At 43.2% G+C, this 27,890-nt stretch overlaps 1 protein-coding gene and 1 long non-coding RNA gene across 5 annotated transcripts in view; one reads left to right on the forward strand and one right to left on the reverse strand.

Moving 5' to 3' along the window:
* Positions 1-4,595: 4,595 nt before the first annotated feature.
* Positions 4,596-27,839, reverse strand: LOC115100838. The gene is made up of 4 exons (XR_003859194.1): positions 27,769-27,839; positions 27,475-27,545; positions 11,851-11,939; positions 4,596-5,781 (listed from the first exon to the last, which is right to left on the reverse strand). It is a non-coding gene; the product is annotated as an uncharacterized LOC115100838 (long non-coding RNA).
* RBM19 (RNA binding motif protein 19) overlaps positions 12,542-27,890 on the forward strand; it is a 223,749-nt gene continuing 208,400 nt past the window's right edge. For 2 of the 4 annotated variants that reach the window (XM_029619799.1, XM_029619800.1), the window contains exons 1-3: positions 15,972-16,193; positions 20,208-20,358; positions 25,536-25,718. In XM_029619799.1, coding sequence (XP_029475659.1) covers positions 20,323-20,358; positions 25,536-25,718 — 219 coding nt within the window. In that variant the 5' untranslated portion in view covers positions 15,972-16,193; positions 20,208-20,322. Of the gene's footprint in view, positions 12,640-15,971; positions 16,194-20,207; positions 20,359-25,535; positions 25,719-27,890 lie in introns of those variants that run through there. The other 2 variants (XM_029619798.1, XM_029619797.1) reach the window with 2 other exon arrangements.

Below are 27,890 nucleotides of genomic sequence, written 5' to 3' on the forward strand. Positions count from 1 at the left end.
TTTTTAAATTGTGCTTGCAAGTACGTGCATATCAATTAAAGTATCCCCCCCCCCCCCCCCCCCCCCCCAACACACACATATTTTGGCTAGGGCTTTAAGCGACGTTTACATGCGTATGCAGGTGGATTTTAATACGTTCGCGAGAGGGGAAAAAACAGTTTTTCCAGGTAGTCCACCAGTTCATATTGAGGTTTTCAAGACCCTCCTGGTTCTTCACAAACTCTCACACTGTGCCAAAAGCCCTAGAACTCAAGATCTCCAGACTTGCTTCTCATCTGGACCAAAAGTAAAGCTATGCGGATGACGAGTCGACACGCGCCATGCTCAGCTTACGCTCGTAAGTTTTGGTCCCACCCTGGAACTCCCATTCCCCACCCCTTTCTTTACGTGCACGCATGGGTATGCACGCACGTACTTCGCAGCTTCTTAAAAAGCGCGTTGCTCACACGAGGCCCGCATATGCACGCGTGTGGTCGTTTTTGCATGTGCAACGCTTTTAAAATCAACCTGTTGTGTTTTTGCATCCCAAATCACGATCTTGCATCTGTTAGCATTAAATCTTAGTTGTCAGACTCTAGACCGTTCTTAAAGTTTTACTAGGTCCCGCCTCTTGGTTTCCACACCTCCAGGTGTCTACCTTGTTGCATATTTTAGTGTCGTCTGCAAGAAGAAATCTTTCCTGATCATCCTGCAATATCACTTATGAAAATGTTGAAAAGAACTGTTTCAGGGTCTGATCCCTACAGCCCCATTTGTAACATCCCTTTCCTCAGAGTGAACTCCATTTACCACTACCCTTTGTCGCCTCCCACCAAACCAGTTTCTAATCCAGTCAGTCACTTTAGGGCCCATACCAAGGGCATTCAGTTTATTTATAAGTCACCTACGTCAAATGGTGTGAAAAGCCTCACTGAAATCCAAGTACACTACATCTAGCGCCCAACCTGTTTCAACTCCCTGGTCACCCAGTCAATAAATTGATCAGATTTGGTTGATAAGACCTACCTGTGGTAAAACCATAATGTCTCAGATCTTGTAATCCATTGGATTCCAGAAACTGCACTACTATTCTCTGGTTTAGCAGCGATTCCATTAATTTGCTCACCACAGAGATCAAACTAACTGGCCTGTATTCCCAGCCTCCTCCTTACTTCTAATTTTCTGAAGAGGAATAACATCTGCCTGTCTCCAATCCTCCAGAAATACTCCTGATGCTAAAACAGCATTGGCAAGGTCTGCCAGTGGAGCTGCCAGAACTTTTCTAAGTTCCCTTAAAATCCTTGGATGCATCCTGATCAGCCCCATTACTTGTTTTTTTTTATTTTTATTTAGCTAACGCCTCACAAATACAGTCTTCTGAAAATCATTTCAGATTGATGTCACTTCCAACCCTATTTGCGTTTGAAAATAGTTTCAGATTGATGACACTTCCAATCTTATTTGTGTGTTTTCTGTAGTCCTACTCCTAACCTTTCCTCAGTGAACAACAAACTGAAGTATTTGTTAAACAATTCTGCTCTTTCCTTATCAGCCTCTACATATTCCTCCCCTGTGCCTCTGAGTCTCAATGTCATTTTGCACTTTCTCCTATCACTAACATATCTAGAAAAATATTTAAAAGTCTTGTCTCCCTGATTTACTGAACTTCTGTGTATATACTGTATATTTCTGAACTTTGTGTAAATATCTCCCTTCTTTATCAGTATCTTCTTGTCCTTTTCCCCCAGGTTTAGTGTTTAACCTTATCCCCAAGCTTCCTCCTAAATCTCTCACTTCCCCCCCCCCCCTTATTCTTCCCCCCTCAACTTATCGTACTTAGTTAAGTTATACATTTAATTACCTCAACAAGTGAATCCCTCTTATTCCTCAAAATCCTTTCCTAGATAACTTGTTCCTAGTTAATCTGTTGGTTGCCTTCTTATGCAGTTTTTGTTCTCTGTAAAGGCTATGCCTATGTGACAGCTTTTGCTGACCAAGTTTATAAGTTACCTGTAAACCGATACGATGTGCAAACGGATGTTGGTATATAAAATACGCCAAATAAAATAAATAAATTATCAGTTTCTTTTTTTTTTTTTATTGTATTTGCATCTTCGCTCTCCTGATTACTGTCCTAGTTTTTCCAGATTGTCACCTGTTTTCCTCTTTGTGAAATCGCTGTAGTTTAGGAATGCCAACCTTTATCCTCTTACCTTTTCAGCTACTTTAGAAAACCATAGCAGCCTCTTTTCCCGCGTACTTTTATTTACTTTCCTAACAAAAACTTTAGTTGCCCAATTAATATTTCCTTCTAGTTTTGCCCACTGCTCTTCTACGTCCCCATCTAGCTAATGACTGAGCTGCTCCTCCTTTTTCCTAAAGTCTAGGACCCTTGCCTTTGAATGACCCCACGCCACCTGTGTTCTGATGTTGAAGCCCACCGGATCCCAGATGATCATCCACTATGACGACATCAGAACCACTCTCCCCATTGGTATGCACCAGGTCCAGTATCATTCCCTCCTATGCAGCTTCTGGTACCAGTTGAAGGAAGATGTTCTCTGAGATTTCCAGACACAAGCTCTTCCCTTCTCTCGTGAATCTTTCACACCTAATACTGAACCTTAAATCACGCATCACAGAATAACGTGAAAAGGTAAGCCTAATGAGAAAAATCATTTGTTTTAAATATGTATAACAACTTTGCTCTGTTCATAACCTATCTTTACTCTTCACGTCTGCTATTATCTTGCTGCTGTTCTTCACTTGCAGTAAATCTCTATCTATACCCCAGCCTATTGCCCCCCTCCTTGCCCCACACACCTACTGCCTCCATAGTTTACCCCAATGCTGCACCAGACAGCTTTATACTTTGAAATGTGTCACTTCTTCATCTCTGTGGGCTGCAGTCGCCCCAGGAAATCTCATAGCCTGTCGCAAGATATGCTGAACTTCTCTGCTCTGTAAATAAAGCTCTGTGGTCCTCTAGGCCTGGAAAAATTAAAGGATTTATCCAAAGCCCGCTAAAAGCTTGCAGCTCTTAAGTTACACGCCTTTCACTGCTTACTCATCATAAACAGGGTGATGATATTTCATTTAATGAGGGCTTTATGGATCCCGGAGAGATTTAGTGCATATCATGCACAGGCTGCAAGAGAGGAAGAGGAGAAACCTGGGTGATAAAGGATCTAAAAAAAGACTCCTCTGGCAATAAAAGCAATGAAGCCGAGAAGCGGAGCTGACCAGCACTTTGCTCCCGCTCTAGATCAGATCACTTGTTTTCATTGCTCAGCAAGATGGTTTACACCCCCCCCCCCCCCCCCCCCCCCCGAGAGACACAACCAGAGTAAGAATAAAAAATTGTAACTGAAACCCAAGAAGCCGCTCTGTATGCCTGAGCCAGTAATACTGGGGGAAAAAGAAACAGAAATGCATTTCCTCTTGAGCTGTGAAAAACAGAAAGAAGAGATGAATATTTCCCCAGAGTCGACAGAGAAAGAAAGGTTTCCCGTTAACTGAGCAGAAAACTCTCTGTATAATCCTCTCGAAACAGAAGTAAACAGCAGCTATAGTGTCCAAACATCTGTCATGTTGCTAGCAGGCCAGAAAAGTAATACAATGCGACCTGAAATTAAAGGGAACATTCCCGGAACACCGTAATTGCCTTTGCATTTCTATTCTCTCCTTGTACTTCTTTATTACTTGGTATAATTAAGGATCACCCACAAACTGATATGCCAATACAGTTTCTTAAACTTGAATTCCGGCTCAGTAGGAAAAGACGTCATGGCAGTAGAGAAGGAAAAGGACAAAGCCAACTGCTGATCCGCTCAAGACATCTGAAGAAGGGAAGGATCTTTGCAGTCGGAAACTCTTGCATACAGCATGATCTTCGGTTCAATAAAACTATCAAACCCTGCAAAGAATCCTGTTTCCTTCCGTGCAATACTTTACACCAAAAACTCTTTATAACAAATGAATCTGGCAGACAAAAAATTATTACAAAGAGTCTGTTGAAACAGAATTTACTGGATGTAATACTTGGTACACTGGGGACAAGCCACTGGTTCTCAGGTTCAACATTTATTTTAAAAGGAGACTATGCTGCAGGGCAATCACTAACTATCTCGGGAACGGAAAGATAAATAATCCAGCAAAAAGCCCCAGGCTTGGACCAAAGGCCCAATAAGGTTCCCATCCCTGGGTGTAGGTAGGCCTTTAGCATTCTTTGCACCTGTAGAAACTTCAGATCTAGGTTGTTGGTGAGGGGGGCGGCAGGTAGTGGGCGTGTGGTTGCACATCAAGTACTGTGCGGTGGCCAGCAGCCAACAAAAAGGCGTTAAGAAATCCCAAAAGACAGTTTAGGGCAATGACAAGTTTTCCTCAGAAATCAACAAATCATAAAACTAAAATTCTGAATGGATTCTTTTGTCTCGCTTGACTGGGTTAGTGGTGGTGAAGGGGCCCCCAGTGAGTTCCAGAACCAGCTCTAGATTTACATATATAGAATAAACGCTAAGAGGTAGAGAGACTAACACGCACGGACACTTTCAGAAGCATTAACATGCAATAAAACTGCTATTAATGCATGTAAGTTACTCACAATCAAAATTATGCAACGTTAATACTGGTTTTATTGCACATTATTTGATGATACATCTATACTAGATAGGTAATAGGAAGCACAACTATGCAAAGCCATTACTTGTGGAATGAAAAAAACACATTACATTAAAATGTGCAAAAATTAACACAGACACATCAACACAAGAAATTAAACTACACATTGAAGAGGTGGAGTTAACTTTTTACATTGTGAATGCATGTATTATAACTTCCGTGTTAACATTGAATGCCACAACTTTCCTGCTGCCATGAGAAAAGGGAGTGCTGGGCAGACAGCGGACCTCTATCTGTTTCTTGCAATTTATGGTGAGGAAAGGGTAGCACGATTCTTGAGACAGGAAGCCCACCCTCACGGTGACTCTCACTTAATGCTGGGCTGTTGTGTAGTGAAGATAGCTTACGCTGCATTGGTCACGGTTTCACACAAACAGAACATGAGCAAATTAATACCGGGTAAGCGTCGACAGTTCCTGTAAATCACACTGCTGCAGTGTGCAAGCGGGACTCCGTGTCCTAAAGAAAACGGTCTACGAGAGCTCACGGGCATCTGTCCTGCACCGAGAGGGTCTCGATATTCTGTTGAAAACAATGGCCAGTCTTTGGAAAAATTCACCCAGTCCAGTGGATTAAAACAGGACTTAAATAAGGGTCCTTTCTCTTACTGCGCACAGCCCAAATGTTCTTCAAAATAGCATTTCAAAGCAAGCACCCTATAGATCTAGTAGTGTGGGGGTGCCATAATGTGTTTAGTTCCAGCGGTGTCACTGCTTTAATTGTTTCCTGTAAATGGGCATTGAGAGAGAGCGCGAGGGGGGTAATTTTGTATCACTATCAAATTACAGGTCCTTGGTCATCCTGGGTTTCACCCTCCTTCCAGCTGAGTCGCCTGCCGGGATCCATTGCTGCTGCTGCTGCTGGCAACTGCCAAACCCAACACTTTCTCTGTAAACCGACTCAGACGACCTCTTCCTCATCTTGATCAATCTTTTCCCTTCTCCAGTGGAAACTCAGAGGACCCTTGGGAAGTGCAGGATGGAAGCCCTGCATGCAAGTTTAACGAGAACACGGAGAAGGAGAGAAGACAGCATCGGAGAGTCCATCCATCACTGTGCCAAACTTGACATCTCCCATTGATTTCTGCCACCAGGAAGCATGAGCAGGGACATCAATCCCTCCCTGCGAGCCAGCCAAATATAAATAACAAGAAAGGAAACTTAAGAACAGAGGGGAAAACACATTTTCTTATCTTCATCAGTGAGCAGATGACTCTGGGACCCTGGTTCCCCAATTGTAGTCCTCAAGGCCTTTGCCCCTCCCTCACCCCAAAACAAGACAGGTTTTTAAGAGAAGTAAAATATGCTAATTGGCTGGTATTTAGGCCAAATGGATGTAGATATTTTATTCCGAAAACCAGAGCTGGTTGGGGATTTTGGGAACCCCTGGAAAGGTATTTAATATTTTATTGTACTTACATTTTATTGTATTGTTTTTTTTTTTCTGCTGAGTCTTCTCAGAGCCGCCAAGTTACCCAGTTGAAAGAGGGAGATTTTAGGCCAGTCCTGGACTTCCTGCAACTCCACTCTGATGCATTATGGGCCCTGCAGCACTCGTGTCAAAGTAAAATCAGGGACTACAAATCCCACACTGTTTTGTGATGCAAGCATAAAACCAGGACTGGCCAAAAAGCCTCCCTCCTATAGCTGGGCATCTTAGAAGCTACATCTTCTTGCAAAGAAAAGGGTATGAACAGAAATGGAGCACTATGGCAATTTTCTTCCTGCTTTTCTTATTATTTTTAATTCTCATCTCCCTGCACTCTAAGATTTATAGCCCATTTTCTTGTACTGCAGACAAAACCACACAATGGAGACCACTGGGAGATAGAAGTTTTAATATTTAGGATAGGATCAGAGCTGTTTGCAGCCCTCCAGGACTGGAGTTGTGTGCCTCTGTATAACATATACCGTGCAGCACAGAGCTGGAGGCAAGCAGCTCTTGTCCTGTTTTATCTCCTATCAGAGCATTCTGGGATTTCTAATCCTCTGTTCTCAAGAGAGAAAAAAAAAAAAAGTTACCAATCCCATAATCCTTTTCCTGTGAGTGGAGGAGCAGGCTCTAAACCTAGGGTTCAAATCCCGCTGCAGCTCCTTGTGACCTTGAGCAAGGCACTCCATGCTCCATTGCCTCAGATACAATCTTACGACTGCAAACCCTCTGGGGACAGGGAAATTCCTACAGTACCTGCATGGAATCGGCTTGGAAGTGGTGGGATATTAATATAAAAACGGGGCTAGTCTGGCTCAGCAGTTGGCTGTGTGCACTGGGAAATGGAAATCCAGGTTTCAGCTCCAAATTCAGGATTTCTCCTCGTGAAGGGCAAGCATGAACCCCAGGGGCCTGGAGGGAGGACTGCATCAGAGCCAGCTAACCGCCCAAAGACTAGCACGGGAAGTTTAGGTTTCATTACTCTCTTTTCCAAACCCGAGCTCAAGGCGAGTTATATCCAGGGCTTACTTTGTAGATAGAAAGGAAGCAGCAAGGGAGAAGAGGGGACAGACAGAGCAGAAACAGGTCAGGTGTGAGCAGTGCAAGGGAGCAGGGCCGGTGCTGGATACGATCCTCCCCACACACACACACACGTTACACTGTTCCTTCATCTCCTCCTTAGCCCAGTGAATCTCCATTCCTAGCTCCTACAAATGTTCAGCCTCCGGCCATGAGCACTGCTGGGGGCTAGGGATGGAGGATCACTAAGGTAAGGTAGAGGGGGGTAGAGAGAATTGGGCTCTCTCTCCTCTCCTCCTTTCTGCCCTGGGGAGCCTAATCCTCCATTCCCAGCTCCCCCCCCCCCCCCCCCCCCATGAATCCCCAGTGATCCTTGTCCCCATCCCCAGGGTCCTGGAGTCCCAAAGTCGCACCCCTAATCCCTGGTGGTCCTCAAGCACCTCTCCATGGAAAATGACGCTCCTCGGCAGTTTTCCTCCCCTTCTTCTTTAGCCAGTGAGGCACAGACCTCCTCTTCATGCCAGAATCAGCTGGCCCTCCTCTGCCTTGTGGGATGAGAGCAGATTGGCACATACTGACTGCTTTCCTCAGTCTCCTTGGACTGGGGGCAGGATCAACATTCAGAAGCATGGCCTTTTTGCCTTCTCAGGGGAAGGAAGGAAGGAAGGAAGCAGCATTGCATATTTTCCCCACTCATCTCCTCCCCTCATTCACTTTTCCCCCCCAATTCCTCTGACCTTCTCACATCTCCTCACTCACTTTTCTTGTCCACAAAATCCATAGTCTGTCTTATCTGCTCACTCACTCTTGCCCTTTAACATCCCCTAACTCACTTGCCCTCCTCTCTCTCTAATTCACTCACCCCCTCTTGCTTCCCCTAAAATATTTTCTCTTCCTTTGATCACTAATTCTTCCCATCCCCTTATTCTCTTTCCCCTCCCCCTAATGTGGTCACTAGAGTCAGCAATGATGCTCACTCATTCTTGACCTCTCACTTCCCCTATCCTTCCCTCCCTCTGATCCTTAGTCTCTCCTGCCTCTCTCCCTTTGATCACTAATTCTCCCCATCCCTTCATTCTCTTGCCCCTTCCCCCCTCTCCCAATCTAATCACCAGGGACAGAGATGATGGGGCCCAGGAATCCAGCACGACAGGCAGTAGCGAGGCCAGGCAACCAACACACCAGTAGCAGCACAAGCAGTGGGGCTGACAGGCGTTCACTCTGTGTTTTCAACCTTGGCCATGCTCTCTCACAGCCTCCTCAATTGTGCTGAGAACGGGGCCAGATTTAAGGTTTTGGCACCCATAGGGAGAGTGCCATGGCTGTGCCTCTTTGATGCTGCTTTGGGATCTGGCCCTAAAGCAAGCAGCAGGCTCTTCTTTGGCCTGGATATTTGGTCCCTTCTGTGGATATAACAGTCATCTCAGCCTGTAACTTAGGAGACATCATTGACCCCTCACATTCTGCGTTCTCTGTACATATCCAAAACTTTCCTAAAAATGTACCATTTCAAGTGCCCTTTCTTTCTCTATATTATATCATTAAAATCCATCCCTTTCTTTCTGAACATACTTCCACGCTCTCGGCACCTCCTGCTTGGACTTTTGCAATCTGCTCCTCACAGGTCTCCCAGCAAGCCATCTCTCTCCACTATAACCTATCCTAAATTCAGCTGTGCGACCTTTCACCAAAGTTGCTACACTCACTTAACCCCTCTTCTGAAATCACTGCATTGGTTCCCTCTCCACACCCGCATAGAGTTCAAGCTCCTCTTACTCACCTACAAATGCCTTCACTCTGCAGCTTCTCACTACCTCTCCTCCCTTATCTCTCTCTACACCCTTCTTGTTGGATAAGTTATTCCTATCTGTGCCCTTCTCCTCCACTGCCAATTCCCGACTCCGTGCTTTCCACCTGGCTGCGTTGTGTGCTTGGAACAGGCGTCCTGAATTGATGCATCATGCTCCCATCTAAAAACCCACCTTTGTGAGGCTGCTTTTAAATCTTAAGCCTGTTGGTTCATCTTCAGCCTCATTAATTAATTCTAAAATTAATTTTAATTTTAACAATTGTCTAGTGACCTGTATGTTTGTCTTGATTAGATTGTAAGCTTTACTGAGCACAGAATATCTCATGTGTGTTATTTATGTGCCCCCCCCCCCCCCCCAGTCTAGACTATGAATTGCCCCTATGCTTGGGGTGGGGAGTGCCACATGAGAAATTATATTTACTAATATGATTTATCTTCGGGTTTGTAGTCTGAGCGGGGGATGAGACAGGATCCCGGTGACAGATACCACCATTCTGTGCCCTTCCCAAACAACCTCTCACTTGTGGCACCACAGACCGGATAAAATCAGCACACCAGAATAAAACAGTAATTAACCTTTTTACCAGTATTACGTAAGGAGACAGTAAATCCAACCAGAAGATTAAATGGGAAAAGTACAATAGTGAAGTATAACAAACTTGCAGTTTTCTTATTTAAATCAAGCAATGCAAAAGTAACACTGGGTATGGCCTGTTAGCCAGGGCAGCCAACATACTCATATGGATAGTAAAAATAATAAGGAAAGCTAATAGAGAAAGGCTGGGGGGAAAGCAGTGAAGTACACAGCTTTCAAAAACTGTTACCCCCGAGTACTCAAAAAGGGTGAAGACATCCACCTCAATGTCACCAGTTTGTAAAGGGTACATACACTCTGCCCCAAACACAAAACTGTGTGAAAAAAAACAAACCAAGAAAATGAAGGGGGCTCACTTGATGGTGGACCTGGCCAGATGAGAAACCAAATAGATGAGCACTGCTGTGTATGCAAGGTCTCTCTCTCCTGGGGAGCTTTCCCAAATGGTTTACTTAGTAGTAAACAGAAGTCAGGCCTAGTTTCAGTCTCTTACAGAAAACATCAGCTTCTCTTTCCCTGACCTCTCTCGTGTGGCTATGGCAAGGGTTTATGTTTGACTTCAGCTTAAAGGCTGAAGTAGTTAAGATGAGATACTGAATTTGTGACAAGATTTCTTCTTAAGATTTTGACAAGGGGTATCCCTGAATTCCCAAATTTAAGCCTCTCTGGACTACCTCATTCATTCCACAAATGGTAGGACCTCAACTCACTCCACAATCTTCTGGACCAATTCCTAGTCCCTTTAGGACTCAGGTTGAATCCCTCAGTTGTTTCCATGGTGGGGAGAAACATCCTCCCAGCATTGGAACTTTCCCCTGGGGGGGGGGGGGGGGAGAGAAGACTAGGCAGAGCCCTCTCCTACAGGAGAGGCACCCCAGGCACTTCAATCTCCTTCCTCTGAACTCAGGATTATATAGTAATCCCAGTAATACCCTCCCTAGAGGATTCTCCTTCCTCAGCCTTAAAGGAGGCACGCACAGTGATTGCTCTTTTCATATTTGTTTTCCTAAGTTCACATGCATAGTGTAATTTTACCATTCATGATGCCATCTAGTGGCTGTTCAATGGAATTGTGTTCCAAATCACAACAAAACCCCCCCAGGCAGAGAACTAATGGAAGTCCTCCACTCAGACTCCTTCCGTGATGCAGGGCTGATCTAACAAGCCCGTCGCAGGTGGCTGTGAATGAAGGCTCATGATGTAAGTTTCCAGCACCGGTTATAATTCAGCAGGAGGAAACTACCAGGTCAAAATAAAAAAGGGAAAAGTATAGACAATTTCTAATTAAATACTCTTCTACAATTGCTAAAGTTTAATTTTGTACGATGGACTTTATATTAGAAGACGTGAGCACACAGGCTGACCACCAGCTGACAGTGTAACAGAAAACATGCAGAATAAAAGCATGGACAGCATTAGTATCGGTAACAGAAAGGCTGCTGTAGATACAAGATACTGTGAAAGCAGGACAGCAAACCGAAAACACATGCAGAGATAAGACAGTACACTTGAAGTGCATCTGCCTATAAAAAAAAACCAAAACAAAAACACCTGGTTCTGGTTCTTAGCAGTCATAGCTTTAATGATTGTAACCTGAAGCCTCTTCGTTGTCATGTTTACCAGACTGTAACCCCATGAAGCAGGGACTGTCTCTTACATGTAACTGCCTATACAGCACTGCGTACATCAGGTAGCACTATAGATATGATTAATAGTAGTAGTTCTGATGCGCCACTATGAGCGTTACCGGATGACACATATGATTCCCCTAGGGTTGTGCTGCCATGTTAAAAGTAAAGAATTCACTCTGTAGATAATTCAGTCGGCAGCTAAAACAAAATCAGTAAGATTCCATCCTCCCCTTCTTTGTCCCGATTTTGTGAATTATACCTCATTACCGAGGAGAGACACATTTTTGACGTTTTCAGAGAGTTTCTCCCCATTGGCCGTTCCCACCAGCGTGAGCCTGAGCAAACTGGGGCACTGTTGTGCAGCTCCTTGTCAGAACTCCCCCTCCCCACACAGGGGTCTCAGCGGTACACGTAAAGCGCCTGCATTTTCTAAGAAAGTGTAAAATGCAAGAAGCGAAATATAAGACAAGGAATAAGACTCAGGGGAAACAAGCAAACTAGTGTTTGAGGGATCTAGGTCCCGTCATACTTCTGAATTATTGGCTACTGTTGGTGACCAGTTGCCTTAGTCTCTCCAAGCCATTTTGCCTTTAAAATTTTTCCAGATTTATGCTTTCTTATTCTTTTCCCCCCCTCACCTCTTCCTCCAAATCAGTGCTTTTTTCTCTCTGCCTTGTATTGCTCTAATTTTTCGACCTGCCTACCTGTCTCTCACTCCTCTTTCCCTGCCTCTCAGATTGAAACGTTGATTCTTTTTGCTCAGCCGGATGTTGCTTTTTGACAGGCCAGGGTGCTGTGGAGATAATTATATCAAGAGCTGAAGAATTATATTCAATCACCCACGATCATATGTAACACAAGATGCACAAGTGGCTGGGGAGAGGCTGCGGCACTGATTAATTGTCCTGACTGATCCTGCTGGTGCACTACCTTGGATTAAATTTCTGCTTATGTTGCTGCAGAGGTTATGGCTCAAGTTTATAATTCTGCTACTCATCTTTGCTTCAGATAAATGCCTAATATCAACATGTAACTAAAGAACAAAAAGACCACCAATATTAGTTGTAGTCTGAATGAGTGACTGAGCAGAGACTTCAAATATTGATGACAATGAAGGCATTTTTCCACAATTCAAGGCAATTGAAGGCATTGAATTTGCCTTGAGCCTTTAACTCGAGTCATTAATATCCTATAGAGGCCTATATTCTATATGAGTTGCCAGAACTCTTTATTTCAATTAAATATATTGTTTAGGGGACCAGCAGTTTCTTTTTGGGCTTTTAACTCAATTGGAACTGACTGTGGTATAGGGCGCATGGCAGGGCTTTCATTTGCCCCAATATAGGGCTTTTTTTTTCTCCAGTTTTATATCTTTCTAACTTGCTTAGCCCAGTAACGGCTGGGGGCCAGGAACCAGGACTCCTTCTGGAACCCTGCAATCTTGGGATTTAAGTCCAGCCACTAAAAGGGAAATTTTCAAAACTTTTACAGGGGTAAGTAGGTGTTAGAAAATGACTTTCCCTTTAGTGGGAGTGAAAGTACTTGGGCTGCTCACAGTGCACATACTTTTATCCGTCACGAAAAAGGGAGCAGGCAGGGATATGTCCGGGGAGAGAAAGTATGCAAGGAATTTCTTATCTCTATGTATAATTTTACATGCAGATTTTGCACCTTCTTCAAAGCAGACACAAAGTATCTGCATTGTCCCGCTGGCTCCAATTTTCTCAAGGGAAACTCCTGTCTAATCTCAGTTAGCATTGCACAGTCTGTTTCATCAACCTGACCAGAAGATGGTAATATACCCCTGCCATCTTAACCTCTGTTGCCCCCAATGCTAAGAAGAGCAAGGAGCAGGGGGGGCATGATCCAGGGCACCCTACAGATAAGAACATAAGATTTGCCATACTGAGTTAGACCAAAAAGGGCCATCAGACCCAGTATCTTGTTTCCAACAGTAGCCAAGCCAGGTCACAAGCACCTAACAGGATCCAAAGAGGGAAAAATCCCAGGGATAAGCAATGGATTTCCCCAAGTCCACCTTAATAATGGGTTATGGACTTTTCCTCCAGTAACTTGTCCAAACCTTTTTTTTAAATCCAGTTACACTAACAACTTCTACCATATCCTCTGGCAATGAATTCTAGAGCTTAATTATGCATTGAGTAAAATAATATTTTCTATTTGTTTTAAATATATTACTTAGTAGCTTGTGTCTCCCAGTCTTTGTACTTTTTGAAAAAGAGTATACAGTCAATTTGCATTTATCTGTTCACTCCACTCATTTTATATACCTCTATCATATCTCTCCTCAGCTGTTTTCTCCAAGCCCTAACATCTTTAGCCTTTCCTCATAGGAGAATCCTTCCATTCCCTTTATCATTTTGGTTTTTAATTTTTCCAAAATTTTCCACTTCTGCTTTTCTCAATTTTTCCATTTTTTTCCTCAGGCTTTCACATCTAATTCTACCTACAATATGTGTATAATGTATATTATACAATACCATGCAATAAAATGATACAATATGTAGAATACTCACTGCTTTGAATGCAAACATGGCTGACTTTTTAATTGTGTTGGAATGCATAACCCAGATGCATCGTTGGAGGGTTGAATTTAAAGAAAGCTGAGCACCTAACCTAGGTTTCAACCAGCCAGGGCTGGCAGAGCCCTGGTTTCCCCATTGGCTGTGCCGCTAATTACTGCCACATCTCAGTCCTGCAGAATGACCCTGCCCCCACCAGCCACTGAGTTTAAATGCCTACGATCTAAGCTATGTACATGACTCAGAAAGCATGCACTTACATTTCTCAGGGAATGGTGGGGACACAAGCACACCTACCAAATGATGACAGAGAGACACTATTTAGAGGGCCAAGTGTATTATACATATATATAGAAGATATTTACGATGAAGTACATTGGTAGGAACAGACCTTCCCTGCAGATACCTACTGCCCTCTGCTGTCATTTATTCATACTATTTCTCATATGATATTTTGTATAATAGAAATTAAATTTGGATTTATATAGGTCCTTTCATCCAACCAGGATTCTGATAAATTGTACAGTGTAATATGCAGCCACCTATTCAAAAGGACTTTGTGGGACTAGGAATATGGACATCTGAATGGCAGACAAAATTTAAATGTGGAAAAGGGCACATAGGGAAAAATTAACTTCAATACACCCTTGAGACTAACCTGGAAAAGATGGAATTTCAAATGTTTATAAATAATATAAATGACCCTAAGGATTTTTTAAATTATAATATAAAGTTCTTTTTTTAAATTTTTGCTTGAAGCACTTTTGCTGTGTGGCATCTTATAAACTAATTTATTAAAGAATGAGCTTTCATTTCATTAATTAAAAATATATTTATCGCTTAATACTTAAGGCCTAAGCAATGTACAAAATAAAACATTCATAAGAACATAAGAAATTGCCATGCTGGGTCAGACCAAGGGTCCATCAAGCTCAGCATCCTGTTTCCAACAGAGGCCAAAACCAGGCCACAAGAACCTGGCAATTACCCAAACTCTAAGAAGATCCCATGCTACTGATGCAATTAATAGCAGTGGCTATTCCCTAAGTAAACTTGATTAATAGCCATTAATGGACTTCTCCTCCAAGAACTTATCCAAACCTTTTTTGAACCCAGCTACACTAACTGCACTAACCACATCCTCTGGCAACAAATTCCAGAGCTTTATTTTGCGTTGAGTGAAAAAGAATTTTCTCCGATTAGTCTTAAATGTGCTACTTGCTAACTTCATGGAATGCCCCCTAGTCCTTCTATTATTCGAAAGTGAAAATAACCTAGTCACATCTACTGGTTCAAGACCTCTCATGATCTTAAAGACCTCTATCATATCCCCCCCTCAGCCGTCTCTTCTCCAAGCTGAACAACCCTAACCTCTTCAGCCTTTCCTCATAGGGAAGCTGTTCCATTCCCTTTATCTTCATATAAGATACAAAAAAAAATTAGAAACACAACATAATCAACAAAAAATTTGGACATTCACTGGAGTCACAACATCTGGTGGCATAGCTCATTCAAACCATACCGGGGCAAATACAGTGGATTCTGTCCTGGAAAGCTCATCCTTTAATAAATCAATTAATCTATAAGGTGCCACTTGACTCCTGCCTTTTTTGCAATACCAGACTAACATGGCTATCCCTCTAAAATTTTTTATATGCTTTAGCCACCTGTTTATTTGGATATGTTGCCATACTGTAAATACACCATCTTTGTATGTTTTTACTACATTATCAGGAATATAATTATACCATTTATATATTAGCCTTTATTTGGTCTTTTTAAGATAAGAGTTACTTTTGGGCTTGAGACCACCCTTTTTCCAGGTTATTTGGGTTTCTTTGGGCTACAAACCCAATTTAAAATCTGGCCACATTGCTAGGGTCTCTTGTTGCAGTGAGGTGCTGAGAGCAGAGCCTAGGAGCTGGTCTGGATCTGAACATCAGGCAAAAATTACTTTTCGTAATACACCTGATTAGACAGAAACACTGGTCTAGATTTTAGCGGGAGTTTTATTACATCAACCCCTTACATCTTAAGCCTTCTAGGAAAAGAGATGTACAATATCTGAACATCACTTGCCTTCAGCTAAATCCAAAGGTAATTTTTGTACAGGAGTCTTTGTTGCGAAAGTCCATTAAAACCATCCCAACTCTGTTAACAAAAAATCTCCTCTCCGCAAACGTCACAGCTGCAGCTTTCCAGGCACGCGCACTACCAACTTCCGGGATAGAGCTCACGACTGCAATAAATTCAGCAGCCCTCGCGTAAACACGCTCTTACCTTTGTTGCGTGTATAAGAACGTCCTTAGTCACGTGGCGTAAAGCAAGATGGTAGCGCCCAGGAACCAACGTGAGCTCGGAACTGTAGACTCTAGCTAGGGAGGGAGTCCAAGCTGGGGAAAGTATCGGAGCGAGGAAGAGCTAGGGGACCGGGGGAAACTTCCAGAAGGAAAGAGACGCGGGGGAAGTATCGGAAAGTGGGAGGAGGATCAGTGTTATTAGAGGTAGGATAATTGGATATTTGGTACGGTACACAAACATTACACCCAAAAAGTAAATATGTATGATTCTTTTCTTTCACGGACTCGCTCTAACATTGTATGAAAGTGGAAGCAGTCAAGTAGAAGAGCTTAATTTCAAGTTGAAAGTTACTATCCTGGCTGCTTGCAACTTCCATTTCCTGGTTTCCCATAATCAGTCAACTGAGACTGAGTAAATTTCCCCACCCACTTGCCTCCTATAATCCTGCAGCGTTAATTGGAGGGGAACTTGTTCTAGTTTGTGTTCCTGCAGCGAATTAACTGAGATCTGCAGCCTGCCTAGAGATAGGTGTGGAGACGTTAAAGAGCTGGAACAGAGTTTGCTTTCTTTGGCAATATGTGTAGGGTAGCCAACTTTTCCATGGATCATAACTGGATATCCCAATCAACTTAATGCTTTGGGAGGGGAGGGTTGGGTTATAGACTACTCACCGTTGTCGATCCACTAATTTTTTGGCTTTCAAGCACATCTTCAATATACTTTGTTTTATAAAATGTTATTTCAAATATCCTCATAAAAACATCAATCTCAGTCTCTCTCATGCAGTTTTGCTCTCTATCATAACTAAAGCCTTTCTAATACACACCTATCCCCATGCTTCCCCATAAACACACAGCCTCCTATCTTAATCACACACATACACTCCCAAACATACAGCCTCTTCTTTCATACCCACATACACTCCCAAACATACAGCCTCCTCTTTCATACACACATACACTCCCAGACATACAGCCTCCTCTATCATGCACACACTTCCAAACATACAGCCTCCTCTTTCATACACACTTACACTCCCAAACATACAGCTTCCTCTTTCATACACACATAAACTCCCAGACATACAGCCTCCTCTATCATGCACACTTACACTCCCAAACATACAGCCTCCTCTTTCATACACACATACACTCCCAAACACACATCCTCCTATCTCATACACACTCCCAAACATACAGCTTCCTCTTTCATACACACATACACTCCCAGACATACAGCCTCCTCTATCATGCACACTTACACTCCCAAACATACAGCCTCCTCTTTCATACACACATACACTCCCAAACACACATCCTCCTATCTCATACACACTCCCAAACATACAGTCTCCTCGCTCAGACACAGGTGGTTTGCTCTCCTTTTCTTTAAAATCTTCCCAGTCTTTCATATGTGTCTTCCTTGTGCCACCTGTCTCAATATTACCCCCCTGGTGTGCACTCCTCTCTTGTACTCCCCTCCTATCTCTAGTCCTTTCCCTCCCTATGCTCTTGCCTTTCTCTCTCTCCTTTCATCCTGGCTCCCTCTCCTCCCCAGTGCCTTCCTCTATCTCCTTTCCTCCTGTGTCTCCCTGTCTCCTTTGTGCCTCGTCTCTTCTTTCCCTTCCCCCATCTATGTCTCCAGCCTTCCCTCATGCTCCCGTTGTGCCTCTCCCCTTCCCTGTGACCTTCCTGCCATACCCCCTCGATGACTCTTTCCTCTCTTGCTCCCCCATATGTCTATCTTCCTTTCCCTCCAATTTTCTCTGTCTCTCCCTTTTCTTGTGAATCTGTTTCTTCCCCTCCTCTGTTCCTGTATCCTTCATCTGACTCACTGCAGCCCCTCTCTCGGGTCTTGGCCACACGCAGTGAGGGATTGGTAGGGCATTGCTGCAGAGATCTGTGGAGCCACTGGGAACTGAGGGCTGTGCTCTTCCCATCCAGTCCAACACAGGACAGGAGGCAAGCGGGCAGGAACACAGCTCAGCTTTCGGCTCTGTCTTTCCTTATAACCAGGAAGCTGTGGGAAAGAAAAGGAGCCTCTTGCAAAAACTGCATTTTCAGTGTCCGGTCAGTACTTCTGACCGGACACTGTACAGCACAGCTGAAAACCTGGCTGTCTGGTCCAAAACTGGGCAGTTGGAAACCCTAATCATGTGCGAAAAAACTTGTGTCCAAACTGGGCGCCTGTTTTTTCAACATGCGCACATCACCTCTCCTGGGCGCATGATGCAATAATCAAATGAGTTGCCATGATAAAAAGGATGTGCTAAGGATACATGGTGCATCCCTAGTGTGTCCTTGGTATCAGGCATTCAGGAGACGTGTGCTGTGTGCGGGTTAAGAAAACGGCTGCTCAATACAAGTGTCCGTTTTATCCTGCAGCAGCTAACTTATCGGCACAATGCACGTGCACAATATACACGGTCTGGAGTGTGCATATTGTGTGCCCCGAAATGTTTTTTTTCCTTTAAACCTTTTTATTTTTTCATGAAAAGCAATATTTTTGGTTTTTTAGTTGAGCCCTTGATGCACACAAGACTTAATGCCAGCTCCGGGACTGGCATTAAATTTTCCGTGTTAAAGTGCGCATCAGGCGAACGGCGATTTTTTTTGCATCAGGATTAATAACTAATAGCATCATCTACATGGCATTTACAATGAGCGCTATTAGCTACACATTTGTTTGGATGTGCGTTTTTGGATGCACTAATCCCATTGCTGCATCGGGAGTTATTCTAGCGCATCCAACACATTCAAGAAACACCTCAAAACATGGCTTTTCAGACAAGCCTTCCCGGAGAATTAAGATCACTCGGACACTGGTCAAAGGACTTAACCGGACATCAGGGAGACATCTTATCGTCCTTACAGTCAAAGGACTCAACTGGACATCAGGGAGACATCCTATCGTCCTCAAACACCTTTGAATGCTCATTTTAACTTGAGTTAATGCCATCTATCCTTCCTCCTCCCACTACTCCCCATCATCCTTAGACGTCTTAATTATTTATTTAATTTATTTATTTATTTAAAAACTTTTATATACCGGTATTAGTATGCATACATCATACCGGTTTACAATGTAACTTTAAAGGTAGAAATTACAATGAACAGGGAGGGCGAACAAGGAGGAGTATACAAAGAGCAGGAGGTGGAGGAATTAAAGCAATAAATAAAAACTGCAACGGACTATTGCCTATTACCACTACTTTGCTGCCCTATTTATATTTGCCATTTTTTTCTTATCAATATTTGCTATTTGTTTGTCTCTTTGAAGACCTATTTATATTTGCTATTTGTTTGTCTTTTTGAAGACATTTGCCATTTGTTTGTTTTTTTTTGAAGACTGTTCTACTTACAATGTTATTCGTTATCTGTCAAATTGTTCTAATGTAACGCCTTAACACACTATTTGTTATCTGACGACTTGTTTTGAATGTAACGCCTTAGCCGCGATTGTTCAGTTAATATGGAAACCGACATGATTTGATATTTTTTGTCAAGAATGTTGGTATATAAAAATTCTAAATAAATAAATAAATAACACGCATCAAGCTGTGTGCTAGGCTAAGTGCACTATATTGCATTGGTCTCCAAGGATTTAGTCTTCTGGTTTCTTCCTGTAGGTGAGGGGTGGAGCTGACCCAAAGCTTTGCCCTTTGAATGTGATCTCAGTTTTTCTGCCTCCTCCCTTGAAGGGGAGGAGGGGAGGAAGCTGCGTGGTGGTGATTACAACATGCAAACATTTTGCCACTTCTAACATCAAACTCAGTTTCAGATCTGTTGTTTACAAAGTGTTAAATTTTTATACGCTTTTCCATTTTGTATGTTTACAATGCCCATATTTCTGTTTTAGAAATGTACAATAATTTTTGTAAGATGGGAAGAGACTCAAATATCAGGTACTGTTTTTTCACAGTGAGAGTGATGGACACCTGGCATGCCATTGTGGAGGAGGGGAAGATAAAAATGGTAACTGAATTTAAAAGCCAGTGGGATAAACACAGAGATAGTAATGATGCACTGGTTAACCTGCAATAATCAGCAGTTCAGCCCATTAGAGTAATAAGACTATTTTGTGCTTCCAGGAATGCAGTGGGGTAACTCGTACAGAGCATAGAAATGATTCTAAACAGTACTGGACAGACTGGATGGACCATTTTGGTCTTTATCCACCATCACTTACTATGTTAGTATGATTATTTTGTATTTCAGATCTGGCAGCGTTGAGGAGGACCTGGTTGGGAGACCCAGGTGAGAGGCAAACAGTAACCACGAGAAGTGGGGTAAAGATTAGGAGCAGATCTGGAACCGCTCTGGGAACTTGAGGATGTCACGGTTGATAGTGAAGAATCTCCCGAGTGGGGTGAGTCAGGCTGGAGCTCTCAATCTGGTTTGCATGGCAGGAATTTCCCATTTGTCTGTTCTTATGCTTTTTTGAAATTGTTTTGCAGTTTTCTTCCTTTGCAAGTATTTTCAGCCCAGTGCATTTTTTCCTTCTCACCCAGTAGTCTAATTTACTAAGCCATAGACACAGAATGAGGAAAATGTTTTGGTAAATCACACCCCAAATGTTGGATTTTTGCCAAATGCATCTTTACATATGTTCAAAGCCATGATATAATATATAAATCTGTCAGGTTATCAGTTTGGTCCAAGCAGAAAGTTAGAATTGAGGTGACCTGATCTCAATATTTTTATATGCATTCCAGTTTTAGATCTTTGACAGTTGAGCTAGAAAATACCAGTCTAGTTTGGATTGGATTTTAGATTTAATTTCTCACCTTTTCAAGACAAGTTATAGATTCAAGTACAGTTGGTAGTTAATTTGTTGAATGACTACATTTTACACTTTGGCAAATTTTTGAATTGAATAATAACTACTGAAGATGACAAACCAACATGAGGAATTTGAGGCTCTATAAAATTCTTTAGCACATAGAGCCTCAAATTCCTCACGTTGGTTTGTCATCTTCCAGAGGAAAAGTCCATACATCATTATTAGCCAGGTAGATTTAGGAAAGCCGCCGCTAATTCCTAGGAATGAGTGGTAAGCACTGGCTCTACTCCTTGGAATCTATTGGGTACTTGTGACAAAGCAAACCCTATGGAGGTGTGGGACCTAGGGCAAATAAGCCCTGAGCGGGCCTCTTTTGCCCCCTCCCCTGAAGTTGAAGAGAGGGGTGGGGGGCTAGGAAGGTATGTCATCCATTCCCCATCCTCTTTTCCTAGGGATGCAGGGAATGTTCCCTGCAAAAAATGAAAAATCCACAAACAACAGGAAGTAAACAGTGATACTACAATATATAGATCCTGTAATATATAAAGTGGTTGAAAAACCCTATGAGACCTCATATATTGATGCCCAAAGGCTAAGCTAATGAAAGCTTTCAATGGCACAGAAACCTTCTTTTAATCATTGGTCTCAATGATTAAAAGGTTCCTTACCTTAGAAATTCTGGGCCGGCACCTGCAGTTTCAGGCTCTCCCGTTCGGATTGGCCACCGCTCCTCGCATGTTCACCAAGGTGATGGTGGTAGTAGCGGCTTTTCTTCGGCAAGAAGGAGTCCTAGTCCATCCCTACCTGGAAGACTGGCTTATCTGGGTGAAGTCGATGGAGCTCTGTGTGACTGCAGTGAGCCGTGTGGTATCGCTGCTTACCTCCCTCAGATGGATAGTCAACTACTCCAAGAGCAACCTCAATCCCTCTCAAGTTCTGGAATTTCTGGGAGCTCGCTTTGACACCCACGAATCCAAGGTCTCCCTACCCAAAACCAGGGCGCTCAAGCTCATGAATCAGGTACAACTTCTCGTATCTCTCTCGCAGCCCACGGCCTGGGATTACCTTCAAGTACTGGGCTCCATGGCCTCCACCATAGATTTGGTTCCCTGGGCATTTGCGCATATGTGACCCTTGCAGAAAGCTTTGCTTGCCTGTTGGAAGCCAGTTTTGGAGGATTTTTGGGCAATTCTACCACTTCCCGAATCTACTATCGTCAGCATACGGTGGTGGCTCTCTCTCGACCACCTCTCGAAGGGAATGCCCCTGGAGTCTCCCCAGTGGATGATTGTGATGACGGATGCCAGCCTCTCCGGCTGGGGGGCGGTGTGTCAGCCTCTATCGACTCAGGGCCAGTGGTCCACAGTCCAGTCCAATTGGCACATCAACCGTCTGGAGGCCCAGGCGGTCCATCTGGCTCTCAAGTTCTTCCTTCCCTTGCTTCGCCACAAGGCGGTGAGAGTCCTCTCAGTCAATGCAATGACGGTGGCTTATATCAATCGCCAGGGGGGCACCAGGAGTCGCCTGGTGGCCCTGGAGGCCAGCAAGCTGTTCAATTGGGCAGAGCGTCACTTGGAACGCCTGGCAGCCTCACACATTGCAGGGAAGGAGAATGTTCAGGCCGACTTCCTCAGTCGTCAGTATCTCGACCCCAGAGAGTGGGAATTGTCAGAAGAGGCGATGGACCTAGTCGTACACAAGTGGGAGGTTCCCCACCTGGACTTGATGGCCACCTTGAGAAACGCAAAAGCTCTCAGGTTCTTTAGTCGCAGAAGGGAACACAGCTTGGAGGGCGTGGATGCTCTGATCCTGCCCTGGCCCAGCGATGTTCTCCTCTATGTATTTCCCCCATGGCCTCTGGTGGGAAAGGTACTCCGAAGGACAGAGATTCACAATGGGCCGGTAATTCTCATCGCGCCAGAGTGGCCCCACAGACCGTGTTCGCGGACCTCGTGAATCTTGCGTCGGACGGCCCTCTTCGACTCTGTCACCTCCACAATCTCCTCCGATAAGGTCCCGTATTTTTCAAGCAGGCGGATCGTTTTTGTCTAGCTGCCTGGCTTTTGAATGGAGGCATCTAAGAAAGAGAGGCTATTGCAGGTTCGTAAAACCTCTACGTCGCTGGCGTATGTTCGGGTTTGGACAGTGTTTGATAACATGTGTGCGGAACTTGGGGTTTCGACGCGCAGGGTCTTAGTCTCTCTAATTCTCTCCTTTCTCCAGAATGGTCTCTCCAAGGGCTTGTCTTTCAACTCCTTGCGTGTTCAAGTCTCAGCTCTTGGCTCTCTTTTGGGGAAATTAGATGGTTACGCGGTGACAGCCCATTCGGATGTGGTGCGTTTTCTTAAGGGGGCTAAGCATTTGAATCCGCCCATCCGGCATACATGCCCATCTTGGAGTCTTAACCTGGTCCTTCTGCGAGGCGCCTTTTGAACCTCTACGTCGGTCCACGCTCAAAGACCTCACGCTTAAGACAGTGTTCCTGGTGGCTATTTGTTCGGCCCGGAGGGTATATGAACTGCAAGCTTTATCCTGTAGAGAACCCTGTTACATCCGTCGGTCCTCAACAGCTTTGCCCCTTTTGCCTCACCTTATTCACGGTTCCTCCTGCTTGCCTGGGAAAGATGGCTACCGCAGCGTCGACAAGCCGACCTCTCTGGCGTTCCCAGAACGGCTATGGTGCAGCCTCCCGCAATTGCTCCTCCCAGGTACCTACTAGGGTGCGTGCGTGCAACCCACATCTTTGTACCACCCTTGGCGCGAACCTCGAGGGTGTTCCCTCATGCTGACATCACGCCATCCGGGTATATTACCTTCACTCATTTGCTAACTCTCCGAGTTAGCAAGGACTCAAATCCGTTCCTGTCTACGCTACTCTGCCGCTTCCGTGCTGCCGCAGGAAGCTCTCTCTCTTCCCTTTGGGGTAATTACTAACCTGGGTATCTGCTCCTTGGGGGCCCTCTGCTTTATTTTAGGTGCCTTACAGGGAATAGGTACTCGCTCCTCGAGGGCCTGCTCTCCCTGCCTCGGTGCCTGTATCTTCTACAACATACCTGGTAGAATCGCATACCAACAGCTAACACCTAGTGAGTACTTTAACTCTGTCTCATCCACAGTATCTCCTCGCTGGGAGACCTGCTGCGGAACTTCCTGACATCATCAAGGAGAGAAGGGCTCCCTCTGCCGAGGTCCCTGAGACTACAACCACAGACTGCCTCACTACTGCTCCCTCTAGTGGAGATCTTCAAGCTGTTTAAATAAAGAACTTTCCTGTGTTTTGTGTGTACGAGTCTAGCCCAGTGCAGTGGCTCCTCACGGGGCTCCTCCCCGTGGGCGTGGTCATCTCCACAGCACCCAGGGATCCACAAAACACACGTTATCATAACTAATCCTTCTTGACGATTCGGGGGTCTCTTTAAAGATGGTTCCCTCTTTCCTGCCAAAGGTAGTCTCCTCCTTTCATATCAGTCAGTGGAGCTTTCTGCCTTTTCTCAGGAGGATATTGCTAGCTTGGCTAGTGGTGATTTACACTGTTTGGAAGTTAAGTGAGTTCTCTTGTAGTACTTACAGGTCACTAATGATTTCAGAGTTTCCGATCATCTCTTTGTTTTATGGAGCGGTTCTCATAAGTGGCAGAAGGCCTCTAAAGCTACTATAGCTCGCTGGCTAAAGGAAGCTATTGCGTCCGCGTATCTCTGCCAGGGCTGGCCGGTTCTGGAGGGTCTAAAGGCCCATTCATTGCGCTCGCAAGCTACTTCTTGGGCGAAGAGCCAGCTGGTTTCCCCGCAATAAATTTGCAGAGCGGCCACTTGGAAATCCTTACATATGTTTGCTTGGCATTATCGTCTCGACGTTCAGGCATCTATTTTTGGTTCCTTCGGCAGACATGTACTCCGAGCAGGACTGTCTCGGTCCCACCCTAACTAGGGAAGCTTTGGAAAATACCGGTCTGGACTGATCCGGGTACGAACGAAACAAGAGGGTACGCTATCTAAAAAAGCTGTGAGGGCAACAAAATGGGTTAGATGCCAATAGGTTGTCCAAATGAAGCTTTATTTGGATGGAGACATATTCTTTATATATTGTGCCCGACTCAGGCCGAGTTTCGCCCACAACCGGGGCTGCCTCACGGGCTAAAACATAAATAACGAATATAACTAAACAAAACAGGACATACAGAATATAATTAAAAAACATAATTGAATATGCATACAAATATAATGGTAACATATAAAATGAAACAGCTTATAGGGAACACATACAAAACAGCACATAGTGGGAAAGCATGAATCTGAAGACAACAGAGGTGGTGTGATATATATGATTTACACAGGTAAAGATAATGTATTTTATTGTATATAATACTTTTTGGAGTGTATAATTTATATAAGGTTATCCACAGTGTATAAGGTTATACACAGTCCCTTACTGAGTGTATAATTTTGCAATGCTACTTATTATGTTCTTCTGTTGTTCTCCATCAGGTACTGTTCCTTTTCTTGTCTTCCTGTCTTTCCCTCTCTTCTCTCGCCCCTTCTCTCTTCCTATCCGCTCCTTCTCCCCCCATCCTGGTTTTTTGTAATTTCCTCCTTCAGTTATATTGTAAACTGGCATGATATACCCACGAATGTTGATATATAAAAGCTAATAAATAAATAAGGGACTTTTGCTCTGTTCTTAAGATGAAACTGTGTTCCTAACTGAATGTTTTTCTTATTTGCTGCTTCTAATTCTCTGTCCCTGCACTCTACCTCCACTTTCAGATGAAGGAGGATCGCTTTCGGAAGCTGTTTGCTGCTTTTGGGACCCTGACAGACTGCAGCCTGAAGTTCACCAAGGATGGAAAGTTCCGCAAGTTTGGATTCATTGGTTTCAGCTCGGACGAGGAAGCCCGGACAGCCCTGAGCCATTTCCATAAGAGCTTCATTGACACAACAAGGATCACAGTGAGTTAATGTTAAGCATGATTGCTCTGTGGTTCACTGTCTTTGGCTGCCTAGCCATGAATCTGGCTTTCAGTCTTAGCTTAAACACTGCAGACTGATGTAAAGTTAGGCTGCTGCTTCTGCAGTCCCTGAAATGGCTAAGTTGGTCTGCCCCTCCCTTCTCACTTGTAGGCCCTTAAATATAACACTGTTCCATAAACCTACCTGGATTATTACCAATTCCAAAATGTAAATGCTTGCTTGTACAGAATGACTTCTGGCAACAGTGGGATCTATTTATTTATGCAACTTTTCTATACCGTTATACAGAAAACCAAGTCTCTATCGCTACGGTTTACATGTTAATAATATAAAAAAAAATTAAAAGATAAAAGATAGGTTAGAATAAAAATTACATAAAAAAAATTCAATACAAATAAAATCCAGCTAAAAGATATCTAAATTCATTACTTAAAAAAAGAAACAGTAAATGAAACAATAAAAACAAAATCATTATTAACATTAACTCTCAGCCTAAAATTTAACCTGCGTCATGTGAATTAATCCCATAAGCTTGCTGAAAACACCATGTCTTTAAGTCCTTTTTGAATGTTCTCAGATTGGATTGAAGTCTCATATTTTGTGGTAAAGTATTCCAGAGTTTTGGTCCTGCGATTGATATCGCACGGTCTCTGACCTCGCTAAGATGTGCAGATCTAACCGTAGGAATTGTAAGCAGGCCTTTGTTGGCAGATCCTAACTCAGGTTGGGGTACTTGAAGTCTGATGGTCAAATTTAACCAGTCTGTTTTTTCACCTTATAGAATTTTGTGTATAATACGTAACGTTTTATGTTTTATTCTAAATTCTACCGGTAATTAGGGAAGGCTTTGCAAGATTGGGATAAGGTGCTCTTTTCTTCGCGTGTTTGTTAAAACCCGGGCTGCGGCATTCTGTAATACCTGTAAAGGCTGAATAGCTGTTTTGGGGAGGCCTTACAAGGTGGAATTACAATAATCGATTCCTGTGAACAACATGACCTGGAGCACATTTCTAAAATTGTCACAAGAAAGTAGTGGTTTCAAACGTTTTAACATCCTTAGCTTGCTAAAGCCTTATTAACTTTTTTTGTGATATGGGTCTTCAAATTTAACTCAAAATCTATGAACAGGCCTAAGTTCCTTGCTACATCTACTAATTTAAAACTGGTTTTATTATTCAGTATGATCACTTTCTGTTCAAGATTTACATTTTTTCTATCTAAAACCATAAAAACAGACATCCAAATTTAAAATTAGTTTCATTTGGACTAAAAGTCAACCAATTATTTTTAAATACATCTCGACACTTTTAAAAGTATCATCTAGACTATGATTCTAGGAGGTGTCCAGAAAGCTTAGGGTAATGAGGCATTTTTATTTTATTTATTTATTTATTTATTTTATTTATTTATTTAAGGTTTTTCTATACCGGCATTCATGATAAGATCATATCATGCCGGTTTACATATAACAGGGGGTGCAAAAACTGTTCTTTTAACAAGTGCAACGGAAGCAAAAGTTACAATAAAACAAGGTTGTAGAACTGGGAGAGGAAGGAAATAAGGATAGTAGCGTAAAAATTTACAGAGGTAACTTATTTACATTGTGCAGTGATGCATTGACATCTTTGTTAAAATAGTTCAGTACTTTGAATATGTATTGTAATGTAAAATAAACACAATGTTAAGAAAAATCTGAATGGATCAAAATATATTATAAATTAAAGAAACAGCTTACCTTTTAGTTAAAAGGCCTTTCCTCACTGTTTGTTTATCCACCCTAATAGTGAATATGAAGTGCCAGGTGTCCTAAAATTCAAAAAAGAAAAAGTTAAAAAAAAAAATAAAAAAGATCTATCTATATATATATATATATATATATATATATATAAAGCAAAATAAAAAAGCCAAGCCAAACCAAATAAACTAGCAGCAGCAACAATGAGTAAAAAGAGAAGAAAGAAGAGAGGAAATATTCACCATCTCCTAAAATATTTTGACCTGCACCTCACTTTTCTAAACACATTTTTACCTTTGATTCCTCATGTCTACAAGCTGCAGCACTGATAAATGAAGTCCAGCTAGACTAGTGTTGGATCTTTATAGTACCAGCCATCTGGCATGTCACAGAGGCATATACATCATCACAATTAT

The sequence above is a fragment of the Rhinatrema bivittatum genome, chromosome 11 (genome assembly GCF_901001135.1).
Source record: "Rhinatrema bivittatum chromosome 11, aRhiBiv1.1, whole genome shotgun sequence".
Taxonomy (NCBI): domain Eukaryota; kingdom Metazoa; phylum Chordata; class Amphibia; order Gymnophiona; family Rhinatrematidae; genus Rhinatrema; species Rhinatrema bivittatum.